Below are 20084 nucleotides of genomic sequence, written 5' to 3'. Positions count from 1 at the left end.
ACGAAACGGGCGTTATTCTATACTATAGGAAAGGTAGATATTAGCTCTGGCGCTTAGCTAAGGAATATATTAAAAAGTTGTCTATTTATCCTCAATTTGTAAAGGCTAACGAATTTATATTCTAGGGCGGTTTCTTATATAACCGGAAAGGTCCATACTATATCTAGAGACCTAAAACAGTAAATAAGAAGAAGGTGTTAAAGCTAGAACTTAAGATAATAAATAAGGTAATAAAGCTAGAGCTTTAAGAGGCATAGGAGCTTACCACTAGCCTATAACGACTGGGCCTTTATAATAAGCCAGGCAGAAAGCTAAGCTTCCGTATAAATAAGGAGAATAGAGCCTTTAAGCGAAACTCTAAAAAAGGCGGTATTAATTGGTATCGCTATCTTACTAAGATCCTCCTTCTAATCCTTATCCCGTTCGCTATTAAGTGCCAGATTAATTGTCTAGATACGCTTATATAAGAAGATAAAGCTCCTACTTACTTATTAAAGCACTAGCAGATCTATTTTAACGCAGCTAGCCTCTAACGATTGCTTTGGCTAGGCAATTTACCGGATTTAAATATAATAGAATTATATTGGAACTACCTAAAGCAAGTTACTATAAAGAAGGGAGTACCTAGGAACTAAGCAGAAGCTAAGTAAGCTTAGCGGAAGGCGTAGGAGGGGCTTAAACAGTAGCGAATTTAGGCTTAGATTAAGCGAATTCCACGTTATATTTAAGAGGTTATTTGCTATAGAGGAGGGAACGACTATCGCGAAGGCGCTGCTAACTATGCATAAGATTAGAAGGCGCTTAAGAAGCTAGATTAATATCGCTATTAAATAATTACTTATATGCGACAGCAGGTACTTTTAAGCCTTAATTAAGTTAATGAGAACGAGCCTCTATTAATAAAGCCTAAGCCGCCAGAGTTTCCAAAGCTTATGTAAATGGGCCCTCATCTACCTCACGATTTAATTAATTTAAAACCTCTACACGACAATTAAGATCTAAAGCTTTGCTACTGACGTTGTAATAAATAGGACCCCCTCTAGCCGTCTACTTAATTAAAAGCTTCCTCCCTTAAGCCTCCACTTAAGCCTCTGCCACCTATCGAGCCTCCTCCTCCTCCTTAGCCGCGATTAATCTAGAATTAACTAGATATAAAGGGCCGGAATATAAAAAAGGCAGCATTCAAAATTAGCTTTATAGAGCCTCAAATTAGGCAGCAGTAGGGGCGGCAGTAGGGGCGGCAGTAGGAGCGGCAGCAGGGGCGGCAGCAGGAGCGGCAGCAGGAACAGCAGCAGTAGGAAAAGCAGCAGGAGCAGCAGCAGCAGGAAAAGCAGCAGGAGCAGCAGCAGGAGGAAGAATACCAGAAGGATATAAATATTAGGTGGGAGACAATTAATAATCTAAAAAGGAAGTGGGTAAGGAAGAAGGACTCTACTACTACATCTAGTGGGGCCGTAGATGAGGGCAGAGCCTCTACTAAGGCCTCTACTAGCAGGACAATTAACGTTAAATTAAGCTCTGCAGAGCCTTATGCAGATCCTTCGCCAGAGGCTCTGCTACACCAAGGCTCTATACAGAAGATTCCAAAGAAGGCAGGAAGGCGGCAGCGACTCGAATATGGAGAGGGCTATGTTTAACCAGTAGAGGACGTTCCTGAGCCTCCATAGGGCAGGAAGCTACGCCAGCGCAGAGCTTAACACCTTCCAATTAGCTAGCATATTAATTAATCAACCAAATATATATATATAGCATTTTATTTAAAGCTTCAAGAACGAATTTAATGCGTCTGGCGTTGAAATTCATATTCTGCCGGTGGGCGGTAAGCCAAACTGCCTAATTAGGAAGGTGCAATTGGGTATATTAGCGACTTCCGTAAGCCACAACATGCAAGATATTACTTTATGCATCTTTCCGAAACTATTAAAGCCAACTTTAACTTCTAGTTTTAATAGGCCGCCTAGCGTCTTTATTTGTGCACGTCCTTCTATCCGTCTAGTAGCTTAGTTAAAACCTATATAATGCCCTTTACCATACTAACGGACATATAAAAGACCACTTTAGACAGCACGGGATGTTTATAGGTATTAGCAGGTGCAGAAAAGTGCGGGCTATATCCCTTAACCTGTTGGCGTCCTACTAGAAGCTGGTCCGTACTTAAATACCAGAATGAAAATAATATATATAGCTAATTACTATTATTAATACCTTCTAATCGTACTTCTAATAATATAGACCTTGTTTAACCGGCTCAATATAACATTTAGCCAAATTAATATGCTAAAAAGCCACCACTAAAGCTATGGGCGCTGCCCGATTTTACTCTTATTATAATTTGATTTAGTTAATCCAATTAATTAGTTCTTATCAATAACAGTAAGATATATTCCGGCGGGTTAAGCTGCTTACCTTTAATTACTTTTAGCGCTGGGTACTAACTCTGGAGGTCTTTTAGTAGTCTATTTATACGTTAGGTTGGTAAGTAGCTAGCTACAGCCGTATATACGTTCGACTAAGAATAGTGCTATAACGAAGGCTGCTGCGGGTGGCTAAGCACGCTAAATAATCAATTTTTAAAGTAGCGTCCAGATGTTAGTGACGGAGCCGCAGAAAAAGTGATATGTAATTATAATTTAAATTTACTTACTTTATAAGTTACCCACTTGAAATTATAAAGGGCGCCACTAATTATACACCCCCTAAATACTATGCGGACACCCCCAACTAATATACGCACACCCCTGCCTAAACAGGTTTAGATCTTTCCACTTTAGGTTAAAACATCACGTATATTACGAAAATCAAAATGTTTAAATACAACTTTTATAACTGCCTATTATAAATTCACCATACTTTACTATTCCTAGGGCCTTATTAAATATTAAAGGACTTAATTCGCGATTAGCTGGACGAATCTAAATGATTATATGTAGGAGTTATCCTCCTATGGTAAATTCGTTTAACATATTAATTATACGGAATTAATTTTTATAAACAACCTCTAACGTAGTCCACAGGCTAGTGACTTATATAGGCGAGTGACCTACGTCAAAACCCCACCAAAAATTAGAAAATATATACCTTAATATCTTAACAGCTACTTAATAATAAATTCTAATAATTTAAATTTAGACTTTTATATATACTTTATAGCTTCTATTAAAGTTATATAGTAAATAGTTTTATAGTTTTTAAGATATTAAAATTTAGGGGCTAAAATAAGGCCAAATTACTATATCTTAAAAACTACTAAACTATTTACTATATAACTTTAATAGAAGCTGTAAATTATATATAAAAGTCTAAATCTAAATTATTAAAAATTATTATTAAGTAGTTGTTAAGATATTAAGGTATATATTTTCTAATTTTTAGTAGGGTTTTAACGTAGGTTACTCGCCTATATAAGTCACTAGCCCATAGACTACGTTATAAGGCTAAGGATAAGGTAAGTAAGTATATATCTCTTTATACTTCTTTATAATATCTATCCAGTCCTTTTAGCTAACGAATATTAAAGTGTTTCTTCGCTATCTTAACGCTTACGTCGTTTTAAAGCGCAAGGTAATTAACCAAGGACGCGCATATAAAGTGGATCCTGTTAGCGACTCAGTCAATCGAGGCATGAGCACGGTATGAGGGACGTGCAAGCCTGTACAATTGGATTGTCTATAAACGAGAATCTAAAGCTAAAGAAAGGAAAGGAGAAGAAGGGGAGCGCCGCTCGAAGCTATATACGATCTTCGCGTCACGTGACCGCAATATACGGCAATCTGTGGCAACTTGCTGGTGCGTAGTTCTGCTAAGTTCTGCTAGTGCCGTAACATTACCCCCCCCTCTAAAAAAGCCTGCCCTTAGGCTTTGCCGCTAAAAGTCTTAGTAAGAGAATCTAACTAATTAGACAACTTTGACCGCTGGTTGAAGTTCTTAGATATCTTAACACTTTATATAACTAAGAAATTTCTAGGGCGTTCTTGTCCTTATGTTCTTCTGGTAGCTTATTGTCTTTATTATACTAGTATTCTATCCACTTATCTAGGTACTTTGGCGGTCTGGGTTTGTTAGGGTAACGGCTATAGAACTTCTAAAGCTTATAGGGGCTACCTATAAAGTTTTATGTAGGGTACTAAGTGGGGTCCAGGTTATATCCTTTCCAACTAACACGATACTTTAATGTTCCCTTTATAAGTTTATAGGCTAGTATTTCTTTAATTTCCTATTTATTATCGTCGTTAACTTAAATTGGTAGGGGAGGTTCATTCTTTTGTCTGGGCAGTGGGTTATTTATAGCTTTCTATAGCTTGTCTGGTAAGAAGATAGGGTGGACTTTAATTGAGTCTAGGAGCTTAACCTTGTATGAGTTGCCTACTTTGTTAAGAATCTTATACGGTCCTGCTATCTTATAGTCTAGCTTACGGCTAGGCCGTTCTGTCTTTTAGTTCTTTGTTGTGACCTAGACCATATCACCTATAGTAAAGTTAGGCTTGCGCCTATACTTATTTGCCTGCTGTTCTATTGATTTCTAGGCCTTTTTTAGGTTTATATAGGCTACTTTCCAGGCTTCTTTTAAGCGCTTAGCGTACTGCTAGGCTTCCTTATAAGATAGTTTTTTGTATACAGTCTAGGGCCCTTCTGGTCTTTCCCAGTTAAAGCTTATACGGGGTAGGTAACCTATTTCTAGTTAAATAGGGGCAAATCCGGTAGAGTTATGGGGTAGGGTCGCTTGGGCGTAGTCTATTAAGGGTAATAGTTCGGCCCAGTTATCCTAGAAGTAGTTAATAAAAGGCCGGAGTCTCTAGTCCAAGTATTAATTTACAATCTCCGTTTAACTGTCTGTCTAGGGGTAATATACTATAGAAAGCTTTAGCTTAATACCTAGGATCCGGGTAAACTTATTCTAAAAGGCTAATATAAACTACGGCCCGCGGTTAGATATAATAGTGTCTAGTAGTCCGTAAATTTGGTAGACGTAGTGGATATACAGTCGGGCTGCCTCTTTAGCATTAATATTCTTGTAATAGGGAATTAAGAACGGGCGCTTGCTAAAGCAGTTAACTAGGATTATAACTATATTATATCCGTCACGGTCTAGAGGTAGCTTATAAAAGTCTATAAAGATATATTGCTAGGGGCGGTTGGGTATTAGGAGGGGTTTTAATAGTCCTAGGGTCTTATTTTGTGGGATTATAGACCTACGGCAGTCGTTATAGTTCCGTATATAGCGGTTGATATTTATAACTATTCCGGGCTAGTAATAGCGGTCACTAATAATTCTACGGGTTTTATTCTTTCTGGGGTAGGCTATAGAGACCTAGGTATATGCTTTAGCAATAAGCCGAATCTGTAAGTTTTGTTCCTCTGCCACTACCAGCCGTTCCTAATACTTAAGTAATCCATTTTTGAGGGACTATAGGCTGGTAACGTTCTTTGCCTTTTTACGGTACTCCTGTAGAGAAGGGGCTGTATGGTTTATCTGCAGTAATTCGTTGATTAAGTTAAGTCCTAAAGGGTTAATAGGATATATCTCGGCGCCTAAGGGGTCTGTACTTAGTTCTGCCTATATCCGGGGGTTAAGGTGCTCTAGTCGTAGTAGCGTCTAGGTCTGTAATAAGATCTTCGCAGCCGTATAGTTACCTAGGTCTTATTCGCGCCTAGTAAGAGCATCCGCACAGTTCGCAGCGCCTGGTCTATATATAATTAAGAAGTTAAACTGAGATAGGACGTCCGCTTAGCGTGCCTGCCGGGCCGTAAGGGCCTTGGTTATTATAAAGTATTCTAGGGCCTTATAATCTGATACTACTTTAATAGGTTTAGGGGTCCCCTTTAGCTATACACACCAGTGCTAAAAGCTAGAGATAATAGCTAGCATTTCTTTATTATAAATGTGGTAGTTTAGTTTAGCATTTATTATAGTCTTTAAATAGTATATAATAGGGTGCTATTCTCCATCCGGTTGCTTTTAGGAAAAAATACCGGCTATCGCGCCGTTTAAGGCATCAGTTTCTAGCATTAAGGGCCGTTCTGGGTTAAAGTGGGCAAGTAGGGGGGCCGACACTAGCCGTTTTTTAAGCTTATTAAAGGCCTGCATATATATGGCGTTAAAGTAAAAGGGCTAGTCTTTTCTAGTAAGGTGGTTAAGAGGCCAGGCGATTCTGCTGTAGTTCTTAATAAAGCGTTAGTAGAAGTTACAGAAACCTAAAAACGATTATACCCCCTTTATAGTCCGAGGGGGCGTCCACTGGTTAATTGTGGTCGTTTTCTCTAGGTTGGCCTTAATTCCGTCCGTGCTGATAATAAAACCTAGGTACTTTATACGCTTGATACTGAATTTTAACTTCTTAATATTGGCCTGGAGGCTAGCTTCGCGGAGCCGTTATAGGACTTTATAGACGTGCTCCTTGTATTCCAGTTTATTCTCCGAATAGATTATAATATTATCTAGATAGGCCGTATAGAAGTCGTTAAGGTAGTTAAAGAGTATATTATTTATATACCGCTGGTACGTAGCTAGTCCGTTAGTTAGTCTAAAAGGAAGTACCTTATATTTGTACGTCCCGTAACGGGTCTGGAATATAATAAGATCCTTAGACCCGGGGTCTATCCTAATTTAGTAAAAGGCCTGGCGGATATTAAGCTTTATAAAAACCTTAGCTCTACTTATTTAGGTAAGAGTCTTATTAAGTAAGGGCAGCGGGTAGCGGTCCTTACGGGTTATATTATTTAGCTTANNGTAGTNNATNNANAAGCGNAGTCCTCTATTTNGCTTTTTAATAAAGAGAATAGGTAAGTTAAAAGGGGCTTAGCTAGGCTTGATGAAGCCCTTATTTAGGTTATTAATAAGGTACTACTTTATGGCCTATAATTTGGCAATAGACTGTGGGTAGAGAGGGCTAAAGCTAAGGGTGCTTCTCTTATCTTGCTTAATCTTAATCTTATGGTTATACGGTTGGTGGGGTGGAAGTATATTAGACGCTGCCTTAGAGAATACGTCCTTGAATTTCCGGTGTTAATCGGGTAGTTTTTGCTCTACTAGTTCTTTATTTATAAGCCCGCTTTCCTATCCACTAAGCTCGCTTTCCTTTTCCTTAATTATTTGGTTAATTTTGTATAGGCTAGTTATAAAGGTAATAGTATTAGGCTGAACCAGGTTCTGGTAGAATCCTACAGCGCCAATACAGTAGACATTAACTGGTGGGAGGTCCGTGGGTTTCTTTAGCGTCTATTAGGCCGTGGTTTGCGGTATAGGGTTTATAGTCTTCCTTAGCTCACATTCTATTTTCCATAAGTTGTCCTTCCTATCTATTAATTTAGTGTGGCGTCCAATATCCCTGGCTTTCCTTTGTGGCTTCGTAGGGTTCTCCATAGGGAACTTAGCTAGGTCACTACTAACTTCCTAGGTCTTTAGTGCGGGTGGCGTAATATAGGTAGTCTGGGGGCGGCGTAGTATACAGATCCGTTACGGGTTAAGCTATATGTCCTTCTTAAAGGCCTAGTCTCTGCGTATAGTATCGGCCTAGTAAATAGTATTAATCTAGGGCCGTATAAGGTTTTCTATTATAATGCTGATTTCTTTTATAAAGGAAGGGGTCAGGGGTAGAGTTTTGGGCTAGATAAGCCGTCTACTCTATACTTTGAGCTGTAAGCCTAAATAGGCTAGCCATTTTCTTTTTAAGATTATATTGTGGCTTCCTAAGTCCGTAATAAGAAAGGGGACATTATACTACCTTCGTCCGTTAACGCGGAGGTAGATCCGCAAGATAGTTATAATAGGTGGCCCTATTTATCCGTTATAACCGCGAATAGGGATTGGTTTAGGCAGTTCTTCAAGGGGTGTATTTAAAAAGTCAGCTAGTTTTACAGCGCACTTTATGTTAATTAAGGTAAAGGCATTTGCTCCTAAGTTAGCTAAAGCAGAGGTTAAAACTTAATATCTATTACAAAATAAAGTATAAGGGATAGTGCAGCTTCTTTTACTAACTAGCCAACCTAGATCGATATGTAATATATCAATCTCTTTTAACCCTAGAGAAAAGTCTTCCTCTAGGGTTCCTCTTTTTCCGGCTCTATACTGTCCTTCTGAATTAACAGGACCTTGTTTATCCTTGCCTTTATCGGGTAGTTTCTTATAGGGTAGCCTGTTTAACCGTATAAGAAGCAAGCTCCTTAATCGCTAAGGGCCTATATATAGGGGTCGCTGTATATAGGCCGGGTATATACCGGGCCCGTAGTAGGGGTAGCTGCGCGGCTAGCTGCCGGGTTAGTTGTAGGAGTTGCCAATTATACCGGGGCACTACAGGCCGTACTCGTAGTACTTATGGCCTGGTTTATAAGGTTTCTAGTTTTTAGCCGGTTAGCGCGTGCCTTAATTTAATAAAGGCCTTGGTCAATAGCTAGGCAATAGTCCATAAGTTCCTTTAACGTTTATACTATAGTATAAGCTAGTAATACGGCCCGCTGTAGGTCCAGGGTAAGCTTATTAAAGAGGTCTAGTAGCAGGTCTTCCTAGGGGATCTAGGCCTATCTAGCCAGGTGTAAAAAGCGGGTTTAAAAGGCTAAAAAGGTCTCCGTTGTTTTTATATTTAGGCTTTTATAGCTAAGGCGGGCGTTCTATACTTTAAAAGGGTCCTTATAAATAGAAGATAAGTATTTAATTATTTCTTCTTTAGAGATAAAGGGGTCTGCTAAGTCTTTAGTATATTACGGGCGTAAATACGTCTAGGCGTCTCCGCCAGTACGGCCGAAGACATAGGCCATTCTGGCTTAGGCGTTAGGGAAGTAGTCTGCATTAACTTTAAGCTTGTCCCGTAATTGGAGCTTCTAATTATTAAATATAGGGTCGGTTCCGTCTGTAAGTAGTAGGGGGTCCGCGACCTTTGCTGACCGCTTCGGTGCTATATAGGCCTCGGTAGATCCACTAAGGCGCTAGGATAGGGCCTAAAGGACTATAGTAAGTCTTTAGTTGTCTAATAATGACTCATTATTAGATATAGGGGTATCTCTGGCTTCGAGCAGCTCTCGCAATCGTTTAATTTCGGTATTAGCAGCCGCAAGCTCCGCCTAGGGGGTTAAAACGTTAATTATTTCTTCGTCTAAAGTATTTAAGGGTCCTGCAGCTGCTTTACCTGCAGCTATAGTTCGTGGAATAGTGGTAGGGGTATTGGGTAATTCTAGGTAATTTCTTTAGGGGTTCTGGTCTGTGTATGTCTTATAGGTCCTTTCCTTAGGGTTCTATTCTTTTCTTTTAGGTCCTGTCCTTATGGTCCTAGTAATATCCTTAGGGTCCTATTCTGTGTTCTCGTAGATATATTTAAGTTCCTTCTTAGGAAGAAAGAGTAGAGTAAGCTTTAGATAATATTAGCGACTTAGTTAATTAAGGCATGAGCACGGTATAAGGGACGTGCAAGCCTATATAATTGGATTGTCTATAAACGAGAATCTAAAGCTAAAGAAAGGAAAGGAGAAGAAGGGGAGCGCCGCTCGAAGCTATATACGATCTTTACGTCACGTGACCGCAATATACGGCAATCTGTAGCAACTTGCCGGTGCGTAGTTCTGCCAAGTTCTGCCAGTACCGTAACAGATCTAGTAACGCAAACGCTAGGCCAATGTCTTAAAGTCCTAGATTCTCCCTTATTTAGGTTGTAAATAGGAAGTTAGGCTAGACAACTCTAATCTAGGTATACTGTTAAGTGGAATAGATCCGATAGCAAAAACTACGTCAAGACTAACTAATAGCCTAGTCTAAAGAAGTAATTATAATTGGCTAGACGCGGGCTTATACAAGATACCCTTACTAAGACTATAAGGATTAGAGTTAGGCTTATCATTACTAGCCAGGCAGATTCTATAAAGTTAGCTTACTAAGATAAAGGCTGTAAAACTGGTTAAGCGCGATATAGATTTATATAAGCACTATTAAATATCCTATAGATTAGCCTAGCGGAGCAGATTTATATAGTTATAGACTAACTAGATTAGTTTATGCGAATAGGGTTTCCTAGAGGATAGGGGACTAGATTAGATAATGTTAGTTATCTATCTTAGGGAACCAAACTCGGTTTCCTATAACTAAAAGGAGGCATTTTTATATATCCCCCTAGGGACGTAGGCTCGGAGGAACTAAGAGCTATTATGGCGTAGCTTTAAGGCAGGTAAAAGGCTTAAGTTATATTAGGCCAAAAGATATATAAAGACTAGGATTTAGCGTCGGAGAAGGGATATCCGGAGGGTTAGGCTGTTGTGATCCTAGCTAGGTATATAGCGCCAATTTTGCTTCTATAAAGGCTTAGAGCCTAGATTAAATTGCGAGAGGTCGGTCAAGGTTACATAGCGTAGGTTTTAGGGATAAATAAATCCAAACAGCACGATCTAGAAGATGTAATCTTCACCTCCTAAGCAACGCGAGGTAGATTTGCGTAAAGTCTTAGGGTCCTAATTAACTTAACTAGTGGAGGTAATATAGAGAGGTAGATAGACCTACCGGAGTTAGGCATTAATAACTCTACAAATAATACCTTATTCCCTTAGCATAGCTTAACGTAAACTTACAGAGCCATTAGCTAAGATTGCTATAATTATACTAATTTTACTAAGGATTAGAGACTAGGTAAAGCAGCTATAGCTTACTAAGCGAGTATATACTTCTTAAAGAAAGAGGGGGTTAGGCCTCTGTATAATCGCCTAAAAGCGTATATAATATCTCTCTTACTCTATTCCATGGCGTTATTATTTATCTTAGAGTTATATTATTAAAAGCGGCCTTAGTACTAGTAATGTTAAAAGTTATAGTAGTCTAAATATATAATTAGAAATAAATCCATAATTAGTTTAACTGATTATAGTCTAGCGTATAGGGGCGTCTTACCGGCTTAGCCATTTAAACCTAGCGGCTATATAAACAAGCTATAGGCCCCTTTAATTTTATTAACTATAGCCAGCCGCTGAGAACCTATAGGCGCCTAAAGAAGATAACGGTCTTTAGCGCAATAAGATAAAGGTGCGCTCCCTTTACTAGTTTACGGTAGCTATCCAATCTAATCCTTTACAGAAAAGCGGCCTTAAGGTATTAAGAAAGAAGAACTATAATAAGTCCGAAGAAGTGTACGCCTTAAAGGCATTTTACGGTTCCAAATAAGTGAGGATAGAAGGGCTAAAACAGGAAAAGTTGTGGAGGAGGGAATAGTGTGTGCCTCCGTCACTCCTTTTGCTATTTTATCTCGCTGACCTAATTAAGGTACTATAACGCCTATAGGTTCTCTATAAACCCTTAAAGCTCCATTAGAAACGCAAATAAGGATAAGAAGCTAGATATTTCTCCTCTTAAACTAAAGACCGGCCTCCCTTAAAGCGACCTTAAAGCTCCCCTCTAACCTATATGGCCGAAGGAGAACCAAAGAAGGGGGCGGAGAGCGACAACGGTAAGAATAACGCTAATCCGCTTAAGAGTTAGATTCAGACTAATTGGTGGCCTAGTAAATACTTTAAACAAAATAGCTAGGCTAGAGAAGACTTTTTTAAATATAATAGCTGGCTAGAGGAATAAATGGAGCAGTTATTAAACCCAGCTATCTAGTATATAGAAGTTAATAGGATAAAATACCCGCGTCCTATTAAAAAAGTTCTAACCTTACTTAGCCGAAAACAGTTAGATATAAGCTTAAGTGGCTCTAGCAACTAGAAGAAAAGGGAAAGCAAGAGTGCTCTATATTAAAATACACGTTATACTATATTACTTATAGCTAAAGGGAGTTATATAGAGAAGTCTAATTTAGGCACTATAAACACGAGCCTAACCTAGTGTAAGACATTATTAAACTCGGAGCAGATGGTCCCGAAAGACTCTCTATTTTAAGACGATATATTTAAGGCAATATATTACAAAGTATAGGATAGGAACGAGGCTTAAGTTATCCGCAGCATTACCCAGTATATTATGCCATTAGTTAAGGATTTGGAGACATTAGGTGCTATATAATTAAGGTGCTTAATTAAGAATATCAATAAAGGCTAGACAGGTAGCATTCTAGTAAAGAGCCCACGGCTATAACCGGATTACTCTATTAGGTTTAGGCGATCCGCGTTTATAAATAAGCAGCTTAATAAGCTCAATCCCCTCATCGGCACCATTTATAATACCTCTTTTTTCGTCGTAACCTACCAAATGTACTTTCCGTTTCTTACGTGCGAAGTGAAGTGCGGTGCTATAGCGCTTAATATTGCAGATCGACAGAACGCTTATAGCATAACTCTTGCCATAAGGGCTATTGTCGAGCTCTTCCAACTTATTAAGTGGGAGAAGGAGCTCTACCGGGAGATCCTCGCCTTCTTAATCTCGCATAACTACTAGGCGGTAAGGATCTACGGACATTATCCTATAATTGATAGGGACGAGACTAGGTTCTACCACCACCCTATTTGTGATTTTAGCTTTACGGAACTAGATGGTAAAGAAAAATGGTCTACTTATAAGTTTATAAAGAATATATATAATGTTTAGATGCGGACCCACCTTAAACATATCTGCTTAGTTATTAACCGGCTGCCCCTTAATTTAAATTTCGAGGTTCTTTAGGAATTTAAATTACAACCTACGGAGGCGTTAGGACTATCGCAAGAAATTAGCGCTCCTCTCTTAGAAGCTCTAAATGTTAAATCTGCTTTAAACTAAGGTAACAGTAAGCTGACGCCTATTATTCCGCAAACGGACACTATAGATACCTCGGTCTCTTAAGTGGTAAAGGGCCGAGCATTACTTAAAAGGCTAAAGAGGAAGCATACAAAATAGCCGGAAAAATTTCGTTGCCAGCATCCAAAGTGCGAGGGAAAGACCCCCTTTAAAAACACAACTACTTAAATACATCACCGCTTTTGTATTAATAGTGAGAGTACCGGCGGTGTTATTAGTGCGGTTACTCTAGGGGTACCTAAGCTAGGAGCTAAAGCGATTAAGTCCGCGAACTGTAAAGATAAGTAAAACGACGATGTAAAACAGGGTGTTTTGCTTTGTGGTCTATTTAACGCCATTAACGGCGTCGCTACTTATAAGGGTAGAGTCCTTATTATAACAACGAACCATTTAGAGAATTTAGACGAAGCCCTTATCTGCCCTAGCAGAGTCGATATATAGGTTGAGTTTACGCTCGCGATACGTAACCTGATTTGAGACATCTTTATCTATATATAAGCAGGTCCGGTTTAATAAATAGCGTGCTTAAGTCTACTTTAAATAGTAGCCTTAACGGGTTAGCGAAGATGGTAAACGCGGTTAATGGGATTAATAATATTAATAATATTAATGATATTAACGGGGTTAACGGAGTTAGCGGAGGGGACTAATTGGCTTATAACTATCTCTCTAGCGACCCGGCCATGGCCGGCACTATAGATCTTAAGAAGCTGAGGGCACTAGCTAAGACTTTCGCTAATTATATTCCCAAAGGCAAACTCTTGCCGGCTGAGATCTAGGGCTTCCAGCTAAAGTATAAGAAGGAGCCACTATAAGCTCTTCAAGAAGTAGAGGAAAGGGTACGTTTAGTTCTAGAGGCAAAGGAAAAGAAGATAAAGGTAGTCAGTATGTAATAGACGGTTTATATTTTAGAAGCCTTCTTTCGATTTTTAATATAAAAGATAAGACTGTTAACTTTATTAGCTATACTCCTAAGGCCGTCTAATACTTACATTATTGTTTGGTCTTGTTTATACATTATTAGCGCCTGTGTAATGTATAATAACTATATCTCTTATTTAGGCGGAGGAACGTCCTGCGTATTTATACTTGTTGTCTTTATAAAATTGGCATAGTCTGTTTTTATTACACTTCTATTTGCGCTTGCGGCAACTAGTAAAGAGTCGGCTACTGCTAGTAAGTTGAAGTTCAAAAATCCTTTATATAAGAGCACTAAAGAGAGCGAAGGCTTAGATCGCGTAGAAACTAAAGTCTAAAAGGTAGAAAGCTGCTTTTAAACGTAAAATTCCGATTAAGTATTAGATTCGCGCCGTTCTATTTAGCTTATGGGTAATCTTCGGACCCTTAATTAAACGTGATAGATTTTATAGATATTGCCGTATCCCCTAAGCGGCTTATATAAATACTAAAACGACCTGCTTTTTTGGTGAAACTAAGCATCGGACGCTAGTTAAGTTGAACTTATAGCAGATATTTCCTATCTCTTCACAGCCAATCAACCTTTAATTTCCCCCTGCGCATCAACCACTAGCCTATACACTCTCATCCAATAGTTCCCGGTTATATGGCAAAAATTAAGCGCCATAGAGGTCGATCCTTTGTTTAAGATTGACTAGTTAAAGTTTATTATAAGCTAAGGGGCAATCGCCTGACGAATATTTCTGCGCCTTTTCCACCCAAAATCGCAGCGACTAGCTTCACTCCCTTTTAGCGAGCGCTGCGAGATTTCAAATTCGCTATGCGCATCCAATCTCGCCTAATTGCCACTAGCTGTATATAGCCTAGTACCTATAGCGAACGGCTGTGGCTACACGTAAGGACCTTTTTAGTTGCCCCTTCTCCCCTTCTCCCCCTTAACTACGCCTCCCTTGCGGCCGCCAAAACGCGAATATAACGCTAACGTTGGTCACTGGGTTATGACGGTCTACCTAGTTATGACGGAAATCTGACCGCCTGTCTAATTAGGAAAAGCGGTTTCCTATTTCGGTATTCTGCCGAAAATATTAGTAGCCTTATAAACTTTTTAAACCTCCTTATCTATTAACCTTATTATCGACCCTATTAACTATATCTCGTTGGCCTCAAGCTCCTAATACAGAAGAGAAAATACAGCTAGCTACTAAGGCCTGGAATTTGGGCTAATAAAAGTAAAGAAGCCTGTGCAGCTGTATACGAAATTAATCCGAATACATTTCGCCGTCGCCTTAATGGAAAGCAAAGGTCTCATAAAGTCGCCCACACCAACCAATATCGTATATCTCCCGCTAGTGAGGATGCGATAGTTTAACATTATATATATCTTGCTAAAGCTGGGTTTCCATATTAATATCGCGTTATTTAAGCCTTTTCTAGCCTTATACTGCAGCGCGAATATACCCACCTTCTACGCTACCTTTTACTCAATCCTCTAGGCGAAAATTGGGTATATAAGTTTCTAAAACGGCAGGAAGAACTACGTACTTACTATATACGCTCGCTTGATATGGAACGAGCCCTTACTACCAACAATCCTAGCCATGTGCAGCAGTTCTTTAACAACTATACCGACGCTAAGACTTAGTATAACGTCGCCGAATTAGATATTTGGAATATGGATGAGACTGGCTATGCTATAGGCTTTGCTTATAGTGCTAAAAGTAGTCGTACTATGAGGCAATATTACCAATTTTAAGACGGTTGACGGCTCTAGAGAGTAGGTGTTATAGATCGACTCGATTGGTATATATGGCCAAATTATACCACTATTCTTCATTTTTAAGGGACACTAATATACAGAAAGTCTATGGCAGGAAGCTGTAGAAGCTGTAGGCGACTATGCGATCAGAATAAGCGAAAATGGCTAGTTAAATCGGCAACTCGGTATAGCCTAGCTGCGACACTTTAAGCAACACACTTGGCGACTAGAGGTATAGCAGGCGAGTCGAAATAATTAGGAAGACTCTTAATACTATAGCTATCGACTTCTTATTATAGACGGCCATAGTAGCCATGTCAATCTTAAGTTTGTTAAGTTCTGCTAGTTGCATAAGATTATTCCAATTTGCTTACCACCGCACTCTACCCACCTCCTCCAGCCTCTCGATTTGGTTATATTTTCAGTCCTTAAGCGTCTATATTCGGCAAAAGTTGATAAATATATATTAAATGGAATTACCGGTATTAATAAGGAGTACCTTCTAAAGATTATTGATAAGATTTGGCCTTAAGTCTATACTACCGAGTTGATTAACAGCGCTTTTAAAGCTGTAGGTCTCCTACCTCTTAACCCTAAATAAGCGCTAAGGCGCTACACTAGGCAGCCTTTATCTAATTAACTATCTACACCACCTCTAAATATACCAGTAACGCTTCTATCCTCCCCTCTATATCCTCGTACGCCCTAAACTTATACTAATCAAGCTTAATACGCCCACACAATTCTTTACTCCGAAACTACGCCTAAGGCGGCTAAGATCGTCGTTAAGAAGCTAATAAGGCGGCTATAATTATTAAAGGAGGGTATAGAGTTAATAGAGGTTAAAGCTACTAACCTTTATAACTATACTGCGGAGAGGAATAAGAGGAAGTAGAGGAAGCGTACTATACTCTCTTGCGAATTAGTGCTTACTACTAAGACAATAAGGGCAGTTGTTACTGCTAAAGAGGCTACTAAGGAGCTTAAAAAAAACGCCAAGGTTGCGCGAGAGTAAGCTAAAAGAGACTGCTAAGCTGCTGCTATAACTACCAAGGAGCAAGTTAGAGTTAAGAAGAAGGCTTACATTACTGTTATAAAGCTTAAGAAGGTTACTAATTAACACTAGAGGGAGGCTAGTAAGGCTAGAAAAGTAGTAAAGAAGGCATAAAAGGCCTCTTAGACTACATCCAGTATATATAAAAAGAAGCTCACTGAGGACGCTCTATAAGCAGTAATTTAGGCAGCTAAAGATATAATATCTACGTAAGCTACTACTGAACAGCTTTAAGAACAAGCTAAGGTATTACTTAATGCTGCCTCTACTACTTTAGTACACTATAAGGAACTTATTGCAGCCTTAAAGAGGATTAAGAAGGCAGCTACTTAACCAGACGAGCTGCCTAATAAGGAAGATGATAAGGAAGACAGCGCCTTAAGCGACGAAGAGGCCTTAGATAAGGACTTTAATCCGCTAACTCGCGGTTATATAGGCCTTCTAAGCAATCAGCTGCCTAATATACTGTAAAAAGTCGATATAGACTCTCTCCTATATATATTTAAGGCTTTATTCAGGTTTAATAATAAAATAATACTTTGCGATGGTTTTTACTAGCGATTTGCCTGCAAATCAGCATTTGGCAGTATTTTAGTATTCCGTCATAACTCAATGCGGTTAGATTTCCGTTATAATTAGGTGGACCGTTATAACCTAGTGACCCACATTATGCAAAAGGCGTCTTGGTCACACTAATTCTATATATACCATAGCTGACGGTAATAGAGAATAGGTAACAGCTAAGACCTAAGCGCGTCCGCCTTATATTCTTTAACAAAATAAAAGCGGATCCTTTTCTACCTAAAAGGAGTTAAGGTCTATAATTTGGTATTTAACGTATAGATAAATTTTGAATGTAAATTATAGCTATAAACAATAATACATTAACGTGGTTAATGGGGTTTTGGCCGCTCTCTAAGTTATAACCGATTTGAACTTTTATTAGTTATTTACCACCAAATCAGCGTTTTGGCTAATTTTGATTTTCGGTTATAACCCAGGGAGCGGCCAAAACCCCATTAATCACGTTATTTGCAATCCCGAAAAAAAAAACTAAAAACTCCCTTTAATACTTCTATATATCTAGTGATTTTATTTGGCTTAAGCACGGGCTATTAGTATCTAGGATATAGTATTCTACTAGACTATTTAATCTGTTTACCGGGTACTTAGTTACTGGCGGCTAAATATTTGTTTTAACTTCTTATAAGAACGAACCTTAGAGCTAGGGGAGGAATGACTTATCTATATGCTCGGATATATAAGAGATATAAGTAGATATAGCCGTAACTTTAACGCATAGATCTAATTCTACGTTAGTTTAATATAAGACTTAAGCTACTAAGGTACCCCCTAATAGTTCTCCCTTCGCTAAATACAATGGCTGCAGATCGTCTAGATCAGCATTAAAGATAGTTTTGCACTTCGGTTCCTTGGGCTAAAAATGCCCTAAATTTAAGGAAATAACGTTATCTAGATTTAATACTTTAGTGGCGACAACTAACTAGGGCTAGTTCTCTCGCTGCCATTTATGCTATCTTAAGTACTCTTTAAAAAGACCTCTAATTCAATATAAACCGTGCTTATTAAGAATTTGGCGTCCGGTCTAAACACTTATATATATTCCCTAAAACACGCCACCTATAACGGTGTTATATTTACCAAAAATGCTCTTTTGGAATAGTTATAGCTTAAAACAATATTTATAAGCCGTTTTAAAAACATCAGTCGCATTAACCTAGAAGTCCGCACTATAAATAGTTACAGAAACCACACCATCCTTGATGATGAGATAGCTGGGATTAAAGTAATTAGTCTAATAACTGCTAAGATTAAACCCTTTCTTTCGCCTATACTCCTAAAGGCCTTTAAGTTTATTAGTCAATTATAAGTATTTATAAAGAAGCCAGCCGTCTTAGAAAGGTACCCACGAATTAACTCCGTCTATCTAAACTTCTATGTTCTTCTTTATAATCTCTAGGATGTATTTACGTTAAGCGCTATTCTTGCTAGCTAGCGCGATAATCTGGGTTATATTAAGCTAGCAGTTCGGCTTAAATATAGATATAACTTTTCCTTCTAAAGTTATCCAAGCATATTCTAATAAATCCTCTATAACGGCCTAGTCGCTATACGGTTATCGGGCGGTTTGCGGATTAGAAGTGCGCTTAAGGTTAGGTCTTTTAACCTACTGGCGCTTCAGATCAGCTATTGGGGATTTTGGAGGTATAGATGCGCTATATATAGAACAATCCTCAGACAGCCATTTATTCCTCCAACACTCTTCTATAGTCAGACGACGTAAGGGATCAACTTAAAGCATTCCTATTAAGAGCTTAATAGCATCCTAAAAAATACCTAACGATCCTAAGGGTGCCGCTCCTAAAGGCAAGAGCAGTATCTAAAACGCGGCTTTAGCTGAACAGGACTTGAGTTAAAAAGGTAGTTTGCTAGCTATGACTTTCCATAAACTTACACCCAAAGACTAGATATTAATAGGATGGCCGTATTTTTAATAGTTAACTAGCTTTGACCCCGCTAATCCTTTGGTCTAAGGGAAAACCTCCGGTATATAGTAAGTTAGCGTTCTGTAGAAGGTTAAGTTACTAGAAGTATTTCAGCCTTATAGAACCTTTTAATATATATAAGGAGAGTACATATACAGAGGTTTGCTAATTTAGCATTTTTAAGAGTCTAAGATCAGACACCTTTATATAGAGCGGATCCTTAGCATATACTAGAATGTTTTTAGGCTTTAAGTCTCGGTATATACAATGGTGCCTATGCATAAAGGTAACTGCACTAAATATCTGGCTTACCACTAACTTCGCAACCTCTTTAGCAAGCATTCCGCCGCGATTCTTAGTATACTGTTTAAGATCACTAAAAGGAATAAATTCTATAAAGATTTTGAAATAGCCGGGACCATCTTGGGAATCGAAGTACTTAACAAGATAAGGATGTTAGAGTATCTTTAATATCTCAACTTCTTAATATAATTTCCTCTACGGTATCTTAGGCTTGCTTTTATCTACTTTCTTAATCGCATATCTTACTTCGCTTGCAATGTTAGTAATAATATAAACTTTAGCAAACACGCCTTTTCTAATACGCTTAAGGACCGTATAATGTCGGGGCTAGTTATTAATGTGCGTATTAACCTCTTTATCGTTAGTATTGGGAACTTTTAATATCTGAATTCCTTACCAGGTCTACACGGCACTTGCGTTATTATTTATATTATTAATTTAGTGCGGGTTTAATTAATATTAGTTTAGTACCCTATGGGTTTACTAAAATTAGCGGCTTTCCAGACCGTATAGGTATGCTATTAAATTACTCCAAACACGGGCTTTCTATATCCTTTAATGGCCTAACTTACAGGCAGTTTATATTCTGGTTCCGTTTCCTCTTTAGTATCTTCTACTACCGATCTAAGATTATAATTTGGATCTTTTGTTACAATCTAACTAAAGTTTCTCTTATTACTACTAAAAGGCGGCATAGGCTGAAATCTGCCTTTTAGCGTGAAATAGTCAAGCGTTAGTGGGGATTTATATATTTATTTAACAAATTTCTGCCATTAATTAAGGAATGCGGTTTGTTGCTCAGCTAGGCGCTAGGATGGAATTTTAAATTTAAGCTAGATATAACCTGCCTCGACAATTATTGGG

The 20084-nt window shown here is 38.5% G+C and overlaps 2 protein-coding genes across 2 annotated transcripts; one reads left to right on the top strand and one right to left on the bottom strand.

Annotated features, from left to right (window-relative positions):
- Positions 1–278: 278 nt before the first annotated feature.
- K441DRAFT_572342 (uncharacterized protein) lies at positions 279–467 on the top strand (the record flags this gene model as incomplete). The annotated part of the gene is made up of 1 exon (XM_067644011.1): positions 279–467. A coding segment is annotated over one exon (189 nt), but the record flags the coding sequence as incomplete, so codon positions are not given.
- An 18672-nt stretch (positions 468–19139) lies between these two features.
- Positions 19140–19373, bottom strand: K441DRAFT_502542 (kinase-like protein; the record flags this gene model as incomplete). Its single annotated transcript, XM_067642022.1, has 1 exon — positions 19140–19373. A coding segment is annotated over one exon (234 nt), but the record flags the coding sequence as incomplete, so codon positions are not given.
- Between the last annotated feature and the right edge of the window lie 711 nt (positions 19374–20084).

Source organism: Cenococcum geophilum (assembly GCF_001692895.1).
Source record: "Cenococcum geophilum 1.58 unplaced genomic scaffold K441scaffold_35, whole genome shotgun sequence".
Lineage (NCBI taxonomy): Eukaryota > Fungi > Ascomycota > Dothideomycetes > Gloniales > Gloniaceae > Cenococcum > Cenococcum geophilum.
Note: the sequence above shows the minus strand (reverse complement) of the source record. Positions and strands in the feature narration are given on the sequence as shown.